Source organism: Desmodus rotundus, chromosome 1 (assembly GCF_022682495.2).
Source record: "Desmodus rotundus isolate HL8 chromosome 1, HLdesRot8A.1, whole genome shotgun sequence".
Taxonomy (NCBI): Eukaryota; Metazoa; Chordata; class Mammalia; order Chiroptera; family Phyllostomidae; genus Desmodus; species Desmodus rotundus.
This window is the reverse complement of record NC_071387.1, coordinates 11540546-11559903: the sequence shown is the minus strand read 5'-3', so window position 1 is coordinate 11559903 and position 19358 is coordinate 11540546. Positions and strand designations below refer to the sequence as shown.

General features: G+C 40.7%; 1 protein-coding gene across 1 annotated transcript; it reads right to left on the bottom strand.

Moving 5' to 3' along the window:
* Positions 1-11: 11 nt before the first annotated feature.
* On the bottom strand, positions 12-19328 carry PSMD5 (proteasome 26S subunit, non-ATPase 5). The gene is made up of 10 exons (XM_024562406.4): positions 19086-19328; positions 12642-12786; positions 11529-11642; positions 10958-11086; positions 8951-9060; positions 7279-7421; positions 6333-6524; positions 4622-4731; positions 4104-4244; positions 12-707 (listed from the first exon to the last, which is right to left on the bottom strand). Exons 1-10 carry the CDS (start codon positions 19256-19258, stop codon positions 450-452), a joined length of 1515 nt encoding a protein of 504 aa, XP_024418174.1. The 5' UTR covers positions 19259-19328; the 3' UTR covers positions 12-449.
* Between the last annotated feature and the right edge of the window lie 30 nt (positions 19329-19358).

Genomic DNA, 19358 nt, shown 5'->3' with positions numbered 1-19358 from the left:
ATCAAGCAAGACCTTATCAAAAGTATTTATTCTTAAGAGAACATAATATTAAGATCCCATATTACTTGTTTTTCAAAGTATACTTATATCCAAGACTCTGTAAATGGAATCAGATGGGGGAAAAGGACAAAAAAAAAAAAGATCATGAAGAGAAACAATTGAGTTCCATTTTAGATGAAGCAGATCTAAAAATAAGATAGTAAGTCCACGAAAATTTCTGGGAGAGCAAAACTTCCATCTTCTTGCAAAAACAGTAAAGCAAAAAACATCTCTTTCAATTATAACCAAGTTTGCCTGCTCTCTTGGTTTCACCCTGTACTTCAGTGTAGGAACACAGCAAATGTCCATGATTATTCTGGGTGGGAGAGAAGTCTTTGTTTTATAAAATACAGAGGGAGTCAAATGCTTTAGAAGTTTTGGTCCAAAAATGGTCTAGACGCTAGAAGAAATCATTCAGCTCCTTCCACTGCTGTTGTGGAAACAGGTTTGACGTAGTATGGACCTTCACTCAGGTAAGTTCTGAGCCTCAAATAATTTGGGTTCCCGAAGATTTCTGCAACTGTCTTAGAAGTGGCTAGTGCTTTCACCAGTTCATATTTGGCATCCTTTGAAGCTTTGTCATGCTCCACAGACCGGTCCATCACATACTCTACAAAACCTGGACTATTAAACATAAGTTTCTGAGCCCAGGGTTGGTTTGCAATGGCCTGAAATGGAAAGCAGAAAGAACACAATTCCTCTGAGACTTAAGAAGTTAACTTCGTTAGTGGGTTGGCTTAATCCTTAGAAAGAAATCTGGCAACACGAACCTTAAAAATGTTAACTTTATGCCTAAGTAAACTCCCTCTTGGGAATCTAGTTTAAGAACGTAATCGAAATGTTAGAAAAAACTTTTGTATACAAAGATGTTCATAACAGTGTGACAGTTACAACATAAATGTCTAATAGTGGGGCATGGGTAAACTACAGTATATAGCAGTAAACAATTAAACAAACTTAAGAATATTTATTTAAAAAAGGTAAATCTGTTATATGAAAAAAATAGATTCCAATTGTATACATGGCATAATTATAAAAGCAGAAAATAAAGACAAAAAGTAGAGCAGGAAAGACTATCCTAAAGAAACTCTTACACGTGCATGAGACTGTATTTTCGAGAATGTTCACTGTGTAGCGTCACCTGTAGTAGGTACTATCTAAATCTCACTCACAGGAGACTGCTATATTGTGGCTTTACAGTGACATACTAACGCCTTTCTAATTGCGTCTTTGGCACAGATAAATCCTAAAAATATAACACGGAAGACAAAGAGCAAATTGCAGAATGACAGAAACATGGTATCATTTATAAAGTTTAAGAATATGTAAAATACTGTAATTTGTTTATAAAGATATGTACGTATATAGTAAAAACATAAAAGATTTGTGGGTTTGTAAATGCTGAATTCATGACAGTGATTACATTCAGGAAGTGGGAAAGGGAAAGGGATTAGGCAGAGGTGACAAAGTATGACTGTATGTTTGAAATATTTCATCCACCCATCAATCAATCCATCAACATTAACACTAGTACTAATAGGAAATACACCAGACAGGTATGGTTTTATGGGAGTTTAAAAATGTCTACTTCTCAATCTTTTCCAATTTTTAAAATAATGAAAAAGCAACTTTTAGAATGTTTTTGAAAATCTCACTACTACATTTTAATGAAGAACAAGGAACAATCAAGTTTATAGCTCAGTTCCTTCCTCTCCATATGTGTTCTGCAGACCAGCAGCAGAAGTACCACCTGGGAGCTTGTTTGAAGTTCAAGATCTCAGGCTCCATCCCAGAACCACTAAATCAGAATCTACATTTTAACAAGATCTTAAAGTTTGAGAAACATCAGGCTAGTTAACAATAGTGGAGGATGACGGGGGGGCTGAAATAAAAACAGCTGTCACAACAACTAAAACCAAAAGTACAGCATAAGGTAGAAAAGTGAGGGGAACAATAATGTAATCATGAAAATAACCACAACAGAAGCCAAAATGACCTCCACAGTGACATCTGGCAAGGGCGAAACAGTCTAAAGGCAGCATTCTTGAAGTTGACAGGAATGTTGTATCCTTCAAGACCCGGATCATGTAAAAGGGGGGACCCCCCCAAAAAACCCCGGAATTTATTTATTAAAAATTGTGTATTTACTCTTACATGTTTAAATTTCAGTCACCTTCAAAGCACTGTCCATTTGCTGCAATATACCTATCGAGACATTTTTTCCACTGCTCAAAACAGTTTTGAGCTCGTTGATTTTGATGCTTTTTAGTGCTTCTGCCATTTGTTTCACCTCATCCACATTGGCAAAATGTCTCCCTTTGAGGACTTTTTTCATTGAGGAAACCAAAAAAAAAGTTGCTCTGGTGAGATGGGGTGAATAGGGAGGGTGGGGCACAGGGGTCATGCCATTTTTGGTTATAAACTGCTGCACACTGGGTGTGGTGTGAGCAGATGTGCTCGTAAATCACCCATCATGAAAAGGGCAAATGCGTTTAAGGCGTCTTCAAAAAAAATTCAGAGGCCGAAAGTAGCCTCTCACAGCAATGCCAGATGGTACACTGATACATATGCCTGCCTAGAACATTCACCTAGCCAGGAAAGCCTGTGCTACAGGGATCTACCCTTCAGAGATAATTCCAGTATATTTTGGGTCCCCCCTCACATGACATCCTGCAGGAAGTCCTCCCTTCCTTGTCACCTCCACTCTTCTCATTCCCTGCCTGTGTTGGAAAACATGCTGCTTGAGATCCCATTTTTAAGATTACTAAAGTGATAACTATTTCCATGAGCCCAGGTACCACGGTAAGTGCTGGGGCTACAAAGTTAAATCAGCTATGGCTCTAATTCTCAAGAAACTCTATTTGGCAGGTCAGTAAATGTACATTTTCAACATAATAAATGGAACACAGAGGTATAATCCTTACCACAATGGTAATTATCTAATTAACTGTACAATTATATTTACTGTCTGGGTCCCTCAATAGACAGTGCGTTACATGAAAGGAAGATTTTTGTATATTTTGTTTACTCTTGTAACCCTAGCACCTAGCAATAACAAAACAAAACTAAAAAGAAATCCAACCAATATTTGCTGAATGAGTGAGTAAATGCAAAGTATAAGCCCTCACTGGTATGGCTCAGTGGATTGAGTGCTAGCCTGCGAACCTAAAGGTCGCTGGTTCAATTCTCGGTCAGGGCACATGCCTAGGTTGCATGCTGGGTTCCCAGTTGTGGATGTGAGAGAAGCAACTGATCGATGTATTTCTATCTCTCACACATTGATGTTTCTCTCTCTCTTTCTCCCTCCCTTCCCCTCTCTCCAAAAATAAATAAAATCTTTTTTTTAGAGAGGGGAAGGGAGAGAGAAAAAGAGGGAGAGGAACATCAATGTGTGGTTGCCTCTCGTGCACCCCCCACCAGGGACCTGGCCTGCAACCCAGGCATGTGCTCTAGACTGAGAATTGAACTGGCAACCCTTTGGTTCACAGGCCAACACTCCATCTACTGAACTACATCAGCCAGGACAATAAATACAATCTTAAAAAAAAAAAAAAAGTATGAGAGCCAACATTTCTTAAGTCAACCTTATGGTTTTGGGCAAAGCTTCCTGAAGATACCTGAGCTAGTCCTTGAAGAATGAGTAAGATGTTAACAAGCAAAGCCAGGGAACAGTGTTGAAAGCAGACGGCACACAAAGGTCCAGAGATATGAAGCAAACAGTCTGGAATTACTAGAGCATTAAGTGCCAGAAGGGGAATGGCTGGAAATAGGGCTCAGGAAGACCAGCCTAGATCAATAAGGGCTTGCTTGATGGCAGACAAGGAATCTGGAATTAATTCTGTGATCCCACAGCACCCTGTGCTCTGCCACAGCATCTAATACCATTTACTTAAACAATCTACACACACATCTGTCTCCCTCATTAGTCTACAGTAATAGCAGGGGCCAGAAACTACTATGCACTAGTGTGTTCCTGGGACAGGGCAGAGGGCCTGGCTCCCTGCAAGCACTCAGGTGTTGGACGGCAGAGCCCCAGAAGGACCTGTGGAAAAGAAGATGCCTACCGTGAGCACTTTTAAGGCAGCACAGTGCAGTTCAGGAAAGGGTTGATTACTCATGCCACGAAAGAGCTCCAGTGGGTCCCGAGCTAAAGAAGAAAACCAGGACTCTGTCATCCTCAGGAGGTCATCGGTCTGCTGCTCAGGCTATAGGACAGAAAAGAAAAATCACAAAACATTTGCAAGTCAGCAAACCTGGGTTCTGATGGCTCCCTGTCCTTAACTTGCTGTGTGATCTCTGCCAAGTCCGGAGCATTTCTCCCCAAACCCAGCCCAGATTTTCCCAGTTTTTTTAGATCTGATTAAGCAATCTCTAGGCTCTGCTCCAGTTCCAATACTCTATGACTCCACTTTAACTTAAAAATGTAACCAGTCATATAGAGAGGGTTACCCTCTGTTACTAAGAGTAAGAAAGATGGCATTTATTTGGTCAGCATTTTAAGTTACCCAGTATTGTTAACTCGTACAGATTTATTCTCCCAAACACATCCCATTATCATTCCTCAGTTTCCTAGTCTACTTACTGGTAAATAAAGAAGAGACGAAATTGCATCCAAACACCTAATTTTGAGCTCTGTTGAGGCATTCTTTGCTTGATATCCTATTCTCGTGAGTAAGCGTTCAAATCGAGTTCCTTTGAAGGATAACGAGATTGCTTTCATTGTTGTAAAATGCAAGTAACATAAAATTTACCACTTTAACCATTTTTAAGCACACAGCTCAGTGGCATTAAGTGCATTCACATCGTTGTGTAACCATCCCCACCAACCGTCTCCAGGGCTTTTTCATCATTTCGAACCAAAAGTCACACTCACTAAACAGTAACTCCCCATTCCTCTCACTCCTTTGTACTTTCTGTCTCTAGCTGACTATTTTAGGTACATCATGTAAGTGGAAATTATACAGCATTTATCCTTGTGTGTCTGCTTATTTCACTTAGCATGTCTTCGAGGTTTCTCCATGTTATAGCATGTATGAGAATTTCATTCATTTTTAAGGCTGCGTAACATTCCATTGTACGTATATACCACATTTTGTTTATCCTTTCATCCATCAGTGAACACTTGAGCTATTGTTACTAATAGCTATTAATGAGCACAGGTGGACAAGTACGTATTGGAGTCAGTTTTCACTCTTTTGGGTATATACCTAGTGGAATTGCTGGATCACACGGCAGTCCTATGTTTAATGTTTTGAGGAACCACCACGCTGTTTTCCACAGTGGCTGCACCATTTTACATTCCCAGCAGGTATGCACAAGGGTAAAATACAAATAACACAAAATTTCTCACATCCTTGTCAACACTTGTTGTTTTATTTTTTAATAATAGCCAGCTTAATGGATGCTAAGTGAACAATGAGATGTTTAAAGTATGCTTTGCTTTCATACACTATGACCCCTACCAGCGTAAACCAACATAAAAATAAACATGCAGCCAGAGACCGAGAAAGAAGCCCGCAAGACACATTTATATGCAATACGGCATATGTAAGTCAAAGTGTAGAGGGCTTGGAACCAAAGGACCTGGATTTGAGGAGCAGCTGCCTCACAGTCTGTATGATCTTAGAAAATTTTCTCAACTTCTCTGAGTTTCAGCTACCTTATCTGTAAAATGAGAATGACAATGTATGTTCTTTGAAGGATTTCAGGATTCTGTCATTAGAAAAATACATGTAACAAGGATACTAGTTGTGTTACACAATAGTACATTAGTTTTGAACACAGAGTGCACAAGCTTTAACAGTGCTACATATTATTTGGAATTCATAGTGCTTGCTAGATACTCATGGATGTTCTATAAAAGTATCTTTGTAACATAGTATCTTGCAACAAATTTTTCTTCTTCCTTGACATTACAAATGTAAAAATTTGTCTTTTCATTAAATATTCACAACAACTTTGAGAAGTAGTTGTTACACCCTTTTTTAAAAAGAGGAAAATGAGGCCTAGAGTAGTGGAGTAAATAAAACCCAAAAGGTAAGTCAGTGTTAGAACTGGGACATGAACCCAGGTCTTTCTGACTCCAGCCCATCACCTCTGTACCAGGAATACTACTCAAGGAAGATGTAGAGGGGAAGGGGTGTGTGGTCCAGCCAAGCTTAAAGCATTCACTGATAATCATGACTTCTTAGAGATGAGTCTAAGGTCATGGTAAAAAGACTGCCATATGTAAAAGTGGTTTCTACAATGTAAGTAATGTCCCGGCCAATGAACATATAACAAGTCGCTCCAACCTGTCTTCTGTAAAACCTGTTTTCCTTCAACGTTGGATCCCAGGATTCCAATCGTGTCCACTGCTACGCCAATCATGGTGGGGTCCTGACTTTCCGTCATTTCAAAGACTTTTTCCACAAAAGCAGGATAACGCTCACAGATCTGTTGAGGACTATCCATGATGGCCAGGTTTCCAAAAAACTTCACAAATCCTAAGAGATATTTATGAAAACATATTTTAATAGGGGAAGAAGGCAGCATAAATTGTGGGTCCTATGTGTTCATAGGGACAGTAGGAAACTACAGGCCAGAAAGAGAAGAAAGGTTATGGGACTGTACTGCCCGGAAACCAGGCAGACCATAAGGACATACTAAAGGACTGAAATGTGTGGTGCTGAGGGAACAGGAACCCCAGGGGGTCAATGGAGCTGGGTCCAAATACTGAAGCGTCGTCACATGCAAGAGGGAGAACAAAGAAGGACCAGTGGATATGTGTCACAGGAAGGTAAGTGTGGAGTCATTATGAGGAAGAAATTTTAAAACAGATTTTCAACAATGAAGTAATCTAGGCCACCTCATAAAAGAAAATCTCCAATTTCTGGAAGTGCTCAAGAAAAACTAATCACCATGTCTTCGAACAGAATGGCTGAAGTAGTTCTTATATTAGCTAAAGATTACAACTCAGAGATTTGATGAATCGGTGAATTCACTGCAAATATCATTACTAATATCTTTATTTATGTGTCTTTGAGATGAGGTGCAAAGGAAACCACCCTAATGTAAACAGCAGTACTTCCAGAAAATCCGAATCAGCAAGAGCCGTGGCTCCCAGAGCAACAGATTCTACCTCCTCAAGGGGCCTACGGGTCTGGTGTCATCTCAAGGGAATAAGCTCTAAAGAAGATCATCCCTGACCTCCCCTGACAGAGATCACTCAGAAACGAAACAGGCATCAACATTTCTCACCTGGCAAATAGAAGCTAGAGAAAGGGTCTGAATCTGCCCCAACAATTATATTAGAAATCTGATCAATTACTCCTTCTTGAGCAAGGTACTGCCGTCCATGATGAGTATATGCCAATGACGTCACCATTTCTACACAGGTGGCTCTGAAATGCCAAGATTTTGCATATGAGTAACATGGTTTATAAATTGTTTTCATGTAACTCTCCCCACCAAATCAGAAAGGCCAAATAATCCTGGCTCTATTTCTCAGATAAGAGTTCAGGGTGAGAAAATTGCAGCAACTTGTCTAGAATCACATTTTTATTAAAAGGTAGAATTTAGACTAAAATCTTGACTTTCTGACTTAAGCCTCACTTATTGTTTCTACTATAACATAGTTACTTCCTAAGAGATTTTATTTTTCAAACTTGTATTTTATCTTGAAATGGCAGACATATACTAAAGTAAAGCGAACAGAACAGTAAGCCCCCAGGTACCCATAATCCTGACTGTATAGTTATCTAGATTTTGCTTTACTTATTTCCTTTCTTTTTTTCTCTACTCTTTGCTGAATTATGTTAAATTCTAGTCTTCTTGGCATTTGCCCCTGCACACTTTAGTATACATCTCTAAAACACATGAATATTTTCTAATATAATTATAATGTCTTTACCACATATTACAAAGTTAACAAGAATTCTTTGGTATCACATAATATCCAACCACGATCAAATTTTCCCAAGGTATTTTAAGTGACTATTTGCAGGGTTTTTCCCCTATGTCACAAAATCTGCTACATAGCTAAAAAAGCTAACCAAATCATTTCCTTATTAGGAATGCTATGAATTAGTGTAACTGGTGTCTGACTTATGCATAGGAGTTCGACAATTTCAGTCACATTTAAGGAACATGGGACAACCAGAAAATCATTTAAGATAAGGAAAACAAAATCCTGTGCACACAAAGATAAGTGCTATCAGAACAGCAAAATACTTGGAAGCACACCAAGTATTCAACAGTGAGGGTGTATTAGTAAATTGTGTGGAATATCAGCAAGGAAACATTTGAAAATATTAAGGGGCCTTAGCGGGTAGAGGGTTGGGAGTGAAAAGACTAAAATTAGCATTTCCTTCAGGACCTATGTCAGCCATTGTATTGGTCTCTATGGTAAATGCACTTAATCCTCATATTATCTTCTTTATAAATTCATCATTGTTCTATTTAGCTGAGGAAACTTGAGGTGCAAAATGGCTATAATAATTTGTCCAAGAACAAAAAGCTAATAAGTAGAGATGCATGTAAGCCCCAATCTTACTCATTTTCAAAAGTCCATGTTTTTCCGTCATGCCACAGTGGTATTATTTAACCAAATAAATGTGTAGGACAGCACATAAAGTATTGCAAAACGGCAGTTATGTGACTGCAACTTTTAAGAGCAGGCATGTATTCCTAAGGACAGGAAACACAGGCATTCAAAAGTAGCTGTGTCGTCCTACCAGGCTTTGCTAGTTCCAGTATGCTGTCACAATCCCACTTGAGCAATTTTCTAAAGGCCCCTTCTTCAGGACACACATCTGTTATGAGACTGCAGCCTGAGCACAAGCCGCACTAGGGAAGGTAAGTCCCAAGACCGTTTCCTGGCCCTCCAAAGGGGGATATTTCGCTCTAAGAACTCTCTCAGCCACCAACATACCTGACCAGCACATCCTCACCAGTCAGTTCCCTGAGGAGCTGGGTTACCAATCCACTCGTGGTACAGTAGCTTAAAGATTCTGGTGACACAGAAGAAATCTCCAAAATTAGCTGAAAGAAAAGAATAGAAAGCAGAAAAGATAAAACCGTGCCAAAGTTGTTAAATCTCCTTTTAAGTTAAATGCAGAATTAGATACTTTATATAAATGAATTTTTTTAAATCTATATAAAAATCTATTACTTATAGATTTTATAAATCTCTACTTATTACCTGTTTGTTCTTGGACAAATTATTATAACCATTTTGCACCTCAAGTTTCCTCAGCTAAACAGAACATAAAAAATCTATTATTTGTCTCCACAAGTAGGAAAATTTCACTGAACATGTAAGAAATTACTTAGTTGCAGAAACACTCCATTGTATCTGCACTTTTTACAACAGAAATAATCGATCAAGCGACAAAAGCCTGAATGAGAAACAACAAGCAGACTGTAGAAGTCATTCATGCATTCATGCACTCTGTCTGTCAGTCACTCACTCAGTCACTCACCAAGTACATCCTGAGGGCTTAGTGGGAGACAGAGGACACCGAAGGATTTCAAGCAGAGAAATGACAGAACCAGGTTTGGATTTTTAAAGATCTTTCTGACTGCATGCGAAGACAGACTAGAGGTGACAAAAATGAGTGAGACCAGTTTGGATGCAAATACAGCAGACCCAGTGAGAGATACTGGCACCTTGGACTAGGATGCTGGTGACTGTGCCAAGGAAGAGAAGTACATGTGTTTAAGGAAAACTGACATAGTGTAATGACTGAAAGGGTGTGTGGCCGGGCGAACAAGAGAATGAGCTCGAGGTCTAATACCAGACCACATGGACTATGAGCCAGCGCCAGTCTGTTGTTGCTGCTTTTTATTAGGGGCATGAGGTGCGTGGAAAAGACCGGGAGTTTAGTTTAAACATGACGTGAGGGGCCTAGACTATGTCCAAGGGGGAGACAGAGAGTAAGCAGTTGGACATGAACGTCTGAGCTCAGAAGAGAGGTCTGGGTTAGAGGTTAACATTTGAGAGTCATCAGCATTACAGGTGAGATCTGAAACCCCAGGATGAATAAAACTGCTTAGCAGTGAATGCAGATTCCAGGCGGAAGAGGGCTTGGGACTTTGCCTTCACAAACCCCACAGTTAACAGTTCAATAGAGGACAACTAGCTAGAGGCTGAGAAGACACAGTGCGAGAGGCAGAGGAAAAACTGGGATAGCCTGAAATCAAGGCATGCCAAGTAGTAAAGTGTTTTGAAGAGGGAACTAAGACTACAGGATTTGTTTTAAATACACAGCCTCCTAACTGTGAGGCCTTGGCCAATCACTCCATCAATACAGAGGTTAATGATAATGATGTATAGGGTTTACTGTGAGAATTAAAGACAATACGTGTGAGGATTTAGCACAGTGCTCAGTACAAAGCTGGTGCAAATGAAACCAATTTTTCTTACTACTACTGCAACTAAGCTTTTCAAAGTCTAGTTTCAATGGTATCTCTTCTATTATAGTACTTAATAAAGCAGTATACATATATACATTTTTTAATCCTCACCTGAGGATCTGCTTATTGATTTTTTTTTTTTAAAGAGAGAGAAAGGGGTGGGGTGGGGAGAGAGAGAGAGAGAGAAACATCGATCAGTTGCCTCCCGTATGCACCCTGACCAGGGATCAAACCCACAACCTACATATATGCCCTGACCAGGAATTGAACCTGCAACCTTTCAGTGTACAGGATGATGGTCCAACCAACTGAGCCACCCAGTGAGAGCTGCAGTATACATATTTTTATATGACTGTCTCACACACTGGGTGAGGAGTTCATCCCTGTATGCCCAGTACTCAGTATAGGGCTTAACACAGACTATATACTCAGTAAATACATGTTAACTGAGCCACATTGCCTTCCGAAGTAACTCTTACTGCATTTGAATTACAGGCATCAGAAAGTATGCTTTCTGTCTTACCTCATAGACCCTGTATCGAACAATGTCATTTGTTTTCATCACAGTTTTCAAATCATCCAGCAGATTGCTTTCAAATAAAGCCTCCAGCCCAGCTTGGGTCAGTGATATTCTTGACAGGGATTTAATGGCCTTATAAAGAAAGAAAATCTCTCTTAAGTCATAAAAATACAAAATATTTATATCTACTTCATAAGATTGATGTGAAAATTAATGTATGGAATGCACCTTATACAAGGAGCATTCCCAGTGTTTTAGCTACTACTATTTACAATTGGAAAAGATACACAGTATTCTTAATAGAAAATAATTACGTAAGTTTTGCTTCTTAGGAAGTAACCCAATGTACGCCCTCTGACGGGTAATTTAGATATCTGTATTCTGGAAAATAGAAAGGGTTTACTAGTACTCATTTGACAGCATTTATTTATTTGATACCATATATATAAAGCTGCGAGTTCGATTATACAAATCATCTCTTCTAACCCTTCACCTCTCAGTGCAGAGAGCCTCCTTTGTCTTTTAGGACACTAATATCGCTGCATGTTTAAGCTGATGGTTGTAGCTGACTCACCGCTTTAGCTACAGATAGATTCTCTCCCCCAATACAATAAACGATCTGTTTTAGTAATTCAGGATTATTTAGAATCTCAGTAACAGCATCAGAATTTTCAACAATTCTTCCAACCTGAAAGAAAAAAACAATCAGAAATACTCTTCCAGGATAGGGCACCAGGTGAACACATGATACTCAAATTACCTTAGTGTGCAATTATTTTAAGAGTTACTGACTACAACTCTAAGACAAGTCATTAAAAATTCCAAATGACCCAATTCACTAAAGCCAAACACACATATTGCATAGTCACATCTCTGCAAGAAAATTAAAAGGAAAAAAAGAGAACTGGGCAAAGACTTCAGAACCTCAGTAAAAACAATAAAAATCCTAGTTCTATCCATTTTTAGCTACACTGAAACCCTGAGCAAATTAAATAACTTCTCTGAGCCTAATTTATTGTCTGTAAAATGGGAATACCATACTTAAGCGCAGGACAGCAATGAAGATTAAATGAGACTAAATAGGTAAAGCACGTGCTACAGTGTCTGGCACATAAATGATAAATGCTTCCCCCAACTTGTTGAAAGAACACTTTAGAGGAGAAAAGGAAAAGAGTACTTGAATGCCTATGGATAAACTAGCTGCTCAGCTCCTAACAATCTCAGCAGCAGTTCTTCACTCACATAGTAACATGCTTTGATTACCAGGGTGGTAAGAGTTACTGCCTTGGTTTGTTGGTTTAGTCACCTTTCAACAGAACTTCATTCATGCCACTCTAACAAGATTTAATATGGCAATCTTTTTCTCTAGACTAGGGACTCCTTTAAGGAAAGACGCTTTATTTAACTTGGTAGCTCTCACAGCATATGGCACACCGTCTGGCATATAAAAGTAACTGAGTATACGATGAGTGAATGATGCCAATGGTAAGTAGAATTTCTTTCTTTAGCTTGTATCCCCTTGGTCATAGCTACATACACTAGAATAGACTACAAACTCCCTAGAGACAGAGAGAGAGATCGTGATTTCTTCATCTCTCTGCACAGAGCCTAGCCCAGAGCCAATAAGGGAACTGACACTAGTCACTAAGTGTTGGTTCCCTTATTACGTGCTAGCAAAATTTCATACCTGGGATAAAGTGAGTATTTTTACAGAATCATCAGGGTGTGTCAGTCCCTTCTGCAGGTCAACCCTGAGGTTCCGGGCCAAGTGAACTGGCTCTACAGCTTGGAGCAACCTCTCCAGAATGGAGACACACAAAGTAGTCTGTTCCCTAAAGGAGACATGAAAGACCACATTAGTTCATGTTCTGCCAGGTAGAGAGGAACCTGGTAATATCTGACACCTAGCTCAATGATGATCTCCACACAGACTGTTCAAAACACCAGCTTCTAAGGAGACTGAGTGGTAATGAAAAAAAAAATACAATACAGATTAAATTAAAAATATGTAAATGAATACGTAAATAAACCAAAACTTAACTTGGAAATATCAAAAAAACCCACCAGCTTCTAGTTTAACATTCAATATTTACTAAACATTTCCTCAGTGCCTTTGTGCTGGGGCTACAAAGAAGGGTAAGATATATTCTACAACCTCAAGGAACTCGGTCTAATGGAAGATGCAGAAAAACAGGCAATATAGTCCAGCTAGATAAATGCTAGGTTAGAGCTGGAAGCCATGGGAGTTCCGTATAGAACACAGGGTACAGGGTACACCTGAGGAAAATTTTAGGAAAAAGTGGGGGTTACTGAGAGAAGAAGGGTGTGCCAGGTAAAGGGCACAGCAGAACGTGAAAAGGCACAGAAGACTGAGACAATATTATACGTTCAAGGAACCACAAGTAGTTTGGTATGACTGGGGTCAGAATGGGAGAGAAGGGGGTTAGAAGGTAAAAGGAGAGAGATGAATGGCAAGAAATTAAATAGAAAAAATGCACAGCAGTCAGATTCTGATAGGTCTTTTATGTCCTGCTATGGAACTTCGCCTTTTTCCAGAAGGCAAGGGCACATCAAGAAGTGATTTTCAAGGAGAAGTGACAGGATGAGCTCTGACTTATAGAAATCACCCTGTCAGCGTTAGAGAAAGAATTTTCAGTTAGATGGCAGTTTATGGTGATGTAACTAAAGAGTGGAAGGTGAGTAACAATGGAGATGGAGAAGTGAAAGGTGAGTAACAATGGAGATGGAGAAGAGGGAAAAGATTCAAGAGCTGTTACAGGGGTACGTTAATCGGAACTTGATGATTACTTGATGTAAACTTGATGACTACTTGATGAGAACTTGATGTAGAAGCAGAAGGTGTTTCTAGAATAACTTCCTCTTCTCTTAATAGGCAGTAAAAGCAAATGAGCACTCACACACTGCTAACAGGGAGCACACTATTAAATCAACATGGTCTTGCTAAGAGGTGATTAAGCAATAAATAGCAAAAGTCTTAAAAATGAACAAATCCCCAAGATCACTGAAAACATATATTCACACAAAAATTTGTACACAAATGTTCATACCGGTGGAAACAACCCCAATGACCATTAATTAAATACATAAATGTGGCACAGCCACACAATGAATATTATTGAGCCATAAAAAGGAATAAATACTGATGCACGTTACAACATGAACCTTGAAAATATTATGCAAAATGAAAGAAGTGAGACACAAAGATTTCCTTTTGATGATGATTTTATTTACATGAAATGCCCAGGACAGACAAATCCAGTGACAGAAAGCAAATCACTGGCTGCCAGGAGCCGGGGGAGGGAATAGGAGGGGAAATGGGGAGAGAATGCTAATGGGTTTCTTTTCCTTTAAAAAAATTGCAATTGTATATACCATAATATTTACCACTTTAACCATTTTTAAATGCACAGTTCTGTGGCATTAAATACATTCACGATGTTGTGCAATCATCACCAGTATCCAGCTCCAGGATTTTCTCATCTTTCGTTAGAACCAACTCCAGCCATTAAACACAAACTCCCAACTTTCCCTTTCCCTCAGCCCCTGGCAACCACCATTCTACTTTCCCTCCCTGAATCTCACAGCTCCGCGTACCTCACGTAAGTGGGATAGCGTCTGGCTTACTTCACTGGTATAATGTTTTCAAAGTTCACCCACATTGCAGCATGTGTCAGAATTCCCCCCCTTTTTAAGGCTGTTAATACCCCACTGTATGCATATACCACATTTTGTGTATCCACTTATCCACTGATGAACGCTTGGCTTGCTTTGGTGTCTTTTTTATTCTAGCTAATCTAGTAAGTGTACAGGAGAATTTCAGTGTGATTTTAATTTGTATTTCTCTAATGACTAAGGATGCTGAGTTCTTTTCATGTGCTTATTTGTCATCCATATATCTTATTCAAATATTCTATACATTTTAAATTGAGTGCTTTTCTTTTTATTGAGTTTTGTGAGTTTTTTACGTATTCTGAATACAAGTCCTTAAACATGTATATTCTTTGCAAAGATTTTTCTCCATTTGTGACTTGCCTTTTCATTCTCTTGTGACCTTTGAAGAACAGAATGTTTAATTTGGTAAGTCCAATTTATCGATTTGTTTTTCTGTGGATCATGCTTTCGGTGTCACAACTATGAAATCTTTGTTTAACCTAAGGTCACAAAAATTTTTTTCCTATGACTTCTTTTAGAAGTTTTATAGTTTTAGGTTTTATACTGAGTCCTATAATCCACTCTCACATCCCCGTGGGGGAATGTACAATAGTACAATCACTTTGAAAAACAGTCTGGCAGTTTCTTAAAAAGTTAAATATACACCTACCATATGATCCAGCCTCTCCATTCCCAGGTATTTATCAAAGGGAAAAGAAAGAACACGCCTACGTGGAGACTTGTACACAAATGGTCACAGCAGCGTTGTTTGTGATATACCCACGCGGGAGACAACTCAAATGTTCATTAACAGAGAAACTGATGAACAAACTGTAGTGTATCTGTACAACGGACCACTACTTAGCAACAAAAAGGAATGAAGTATTCCTTCCTACCACATTGATAAATCTTAGAATAATTATGCTGAGTCAAAGAAACTAAAGAGTATGTACTATATGACTCTTATTTACCTAAATCACTAGAAAACAGGTATGGGCAAACTCATCAATAGTGATAGAAAGCAGGTAAGTGGTTGCCTGGCTGAAGTGGAGAGAGACTCCAAGGGGCACAAGGAAACGTGGGGGTGAGAGATACCTTCACTATCTTGATTGTGGTAACGGTTTCATGGGCATATACATGTCAAAACTTGTCAAATTGCCCATTTTACTATGTGTACTTTATATAAATTATAGCTCAATAAATCTGTTTTAAAAAAGCAGTGGTATGTTGATGTGGGGGCTCCACCCACGGAACTCCCCCGGGTCGTCGCAGATGAGAATAAAAATGCCCAACGCGTGATCTGCTTGGGGAGGAAAGATGACCAGTCCCTCAAAGGAGAAAGGTCCTGACCACCTTCTTCGCTGTGTTTTTAATGGGTTCAGCACAGAGATACGGAGTATGCCCATAAAGCTCATCAACCAGTGTCTAAAAGCTGCAGTTATGAAAAACTGGCATCATTTACAGATAATAGTTGAAGAAACACAGGGATTGTCTCTGGTCAGGGTTGGCTTTAGCTCAGGTGTCTGTTTCATACCAACAGGGCAGAGCAAACCTCAAAGGAAACAATGTATATTCTTTCTCTGGCCAGATTAGCCAGGGGAGCCTGTTCCAGTAGAATGTGGCAGCTACCTCTTGACATAGTTCCCAGGCTAAGTCTGGCAGGGAGAGTAAAGCAGCCAAGAGACTAGGAGACTTTTGCAGAAAGACTGAGGGCTCAGGCTATGACAAAGCCAAGGGGTGAGGGTCTTTCTGCCCCTTCTCTGAAGACCCCTAAGTCCTTCCCTGATGGCCCTTTGCAACAGTGCCTGTCTTAGGTTGTCCGTCCTCCTTTGAGAGATCTTACCCATCACTAGCTAACCAGTCATCCGCCCAGGCCAAACAGGGGGAAGTGAGGGAGGCAGGGGCTGCACTCCTGCCAGAGGTAATGTTCTGTCTCCTTAGTGGCTCATGTGCCCAAGGCCTTTTCACTCAGCTCTAGCCGTGGGGACAAAAGGCCACAGTCCCTGAAACCGGGCAGGACAGCTCCCAACAGTCTGTTAAATGTATAGTGCACAAATTTCAGGTCACATGTGGCCCTTTGGTGCCAAGAAGCCAAAGAGTTAATAACTTATAATCAGTTCTGTTTGACTTCCATGTGGTAAAGCAGTAATCTTAGGACTTAATTTCCCTCACAAAAACTCCTGTCGAGATTCTAGATTTACATTTATTTGATCAGATCCTGACCAGTGTATAGCGATCTGTGTGCGTTAGGATAACAGCAATATCGTAGGTAGACTGTCAACCTATGCAGAGAGTTACTTCCGCAACTGCAGTTGGTATGCACTATGTATGTACCCAGTTTTGAATTACCCTGTCTTTAAATTTCCATTAAAATTGTTCCCTAGAGCACCGCTCCCTCATTCAGTAAACCGTCTCCCCCACGGACGCTATTCTCCAGACTGCCCTTCATTTCAGATCCTATTGCATCTCTGGTGTTAACTTAAGGTGTGACCTTTGAAAGTCTCTTCACCCATATTACAAAGAGGTTGGAAAACGTGGTCTCTCTAAATTTACTGAGTCTAATCTTTTATTGGGCATATTTTGTGTTGTCTACTAAGCCCTAGAAGGGATACAGAGATGGACAAAATATGGCCTCTGCCTTTAAAGAATTTACAAACTAGAAATAAACACGTAAGGAACTGTAACATAAGGAACTGTAACATAAGGCAATGGTAGCAAGTATCATTAACAGAAATAATGATAACGTCCTTCAGGAGATCTGAGGACCAGTCACTGGCAACCAGAGTGACCAGGAAAGACTTTCTGGAGGGGACGGCACTTCACCGGGGCTGTCAAGGATGGGCAGAATTTAGGTAGGGAGAGGGCACGTCAGGTAGGAGAACTGGCAGGAACAAAGCTAGGAAAGCGCCAAGTCCTGCTCAAGGGAAGTGAGTGGTAGCTGGAGCAGATGAAATAGGTGTTGAGGAGGAGAGGGAACGTATGTGTTGAGGCTGGGAAGTGTGCTGTAAGGGTCCAAATGCCAGACTAAGAAGTCGTGATTTTACACTGCAGGCAGCGGGGAAACCACAGGAAAAATGTGACCAGCTGAACCCAGAAGTTCACTGCGGCTGCAGCGTGGGAAGGTCACACTTGGAAAAGGAAGCCCTGAGGTAACAGGTCAGACGAATGCAGCACATGCAACACGAAGGAGAAATAGAGGCCTGGATTAAAGAGGACAAATCAGAGATATTTCATAAGCTGACCTGAATAATGTTAACCCATGGATTTAGTGAGAGGAAAAGACATGAGAAAGGGAGGAATCTTAGGTCAGAGCCAAGAAACCCCCCTAAATGATCCACTGGGGGTCCAGTAAGTCATTATCTTTTCAAGTAGGAAATTCCTGGATCACGAATATTTTTTATCTCTTCTAAATTATGAAACACAAAATGTTTGTTAGTCAAACACTACAGATGTGCACGAAATGAAAAGCAAAAGTTGCTGTCCTATTTTTCTAAGTCCCACTTCCATATGAATAGTTTCTGCGCTACCTTTCAGATATTCCCAATTTACAACAGCCTGCGTGCGTGATCGTGTGGGGGGATTGTAATCCTTTTTTTTGAAACTTACTCATAACCCAATCATAAACTCCTGTAATTCTTTCATTCAACACAGAGCTCTATAGACACATACAGAGATCTACCTCAACTTTTCTAATAGCGGCATAGTGTTACATGATAATGTGTCCAAACCTGTTTAGAATCCCCCCCTTTTTAAAGATTTTATTTATTCATTTTTAGAGAAAGGGGAAGGGAAGGAGAAAGAGAGAGGGAGAAACATCCATGCGTGGTTGCCTCTCCTGCGCCCCCTACTGGGGACCTGGCCTGCAATCCAGGCCCGCGCCCTGCCTGGGAATGGAAGCAGCGACCCTTTGATTCCCAGGCCCGCACTCAATCCACTGAGCTACACCAGCCAGGGCTAGACTCCCTCTTTAATGGACATTTAGGTTGTTTTTAGTTTTCTCGTGTCACCTTCTGTTAGAATATTCCTGTATATTCATTTTGTGAGCGAGTATACCTGCATGTTAAATTCCCGTAACAGGAGTTACTGGGTCAAATGGTACGTGAATCTAAAATAGTGGATCTTGCCAAATTGCTACGATAGGACTCCTTCTTCAAAGAAGAAAAAAAGTCAAGCACTTGTACACACGATTGCGGCGTCCTCCATGTAGGTGGGCAACCTCGCTTTTCCCGCTCAATTCCTATTTCAAAGATGAAGGCAGTGAGGCCAAGAGACGGTCAGAGGCACAGCTCAGAGGCTGGACTTGAACCCCATCTTTTGCCTCTCAGCCTAGGGTCCTCCCCTCTCAGAAACGTCAGCTTATTTTTACCGGAAAAGCCCTCCCTCCAACCCATCCGCCCCTGTCTCCGTACTCGGGGGTGTCCCTCCCCGCCCCCCGGCTCAAGCTGTGGGCTCCTCTCACCGTTGGTTCTCGTTAAGCAGGGAGAAAAGCGGGCCAAGCTGCAGCTCCGCCGCGTGCTCGCGGAGCTCGCTGAGCGGCACCGCCTGCAGCACCGACTGGAGCCCGCGCAGCTCCTCCAACGGCGCTTCCAGCCGCGACACCTCCCTCAACAGGGTCAGCACCTGGGCCGCCATGATCCCCCTGGCGAAGGGGCACACCCCGCCGCCCGCCCGGCTCCCGGCGTGCCTCTCTAGGTCTCGCGAGATCTTCCGGATGCAGCCTCTCTTCGCGGAG

Excerpts from the sequence above, each read along its gene's own strand:
- PSMD5 (XM_024562406.4), bottom strand. The coding sequence starts at position 19,258 with ATGGCGGCCCAGGTGCTGACCCTGTTGAGGGAGGTGTCGCGGCTGGAA. Across the intron at positions 12,787-19,085 it reads CTGCTTAACGAGAACCAACG|GGAACAGACTACTTTGTGTG; the intron begins GTGAGAGGAGCC and ends TGTCTCCTTTAG. Across the intron at positions 11,643-12,641 it reads AAATACTCACTTTATCCCAG|GTTGGAAGAATTGTTGAAAA; the intron begins GTATGAAATTTT and ends TTTTTCTTTCAG.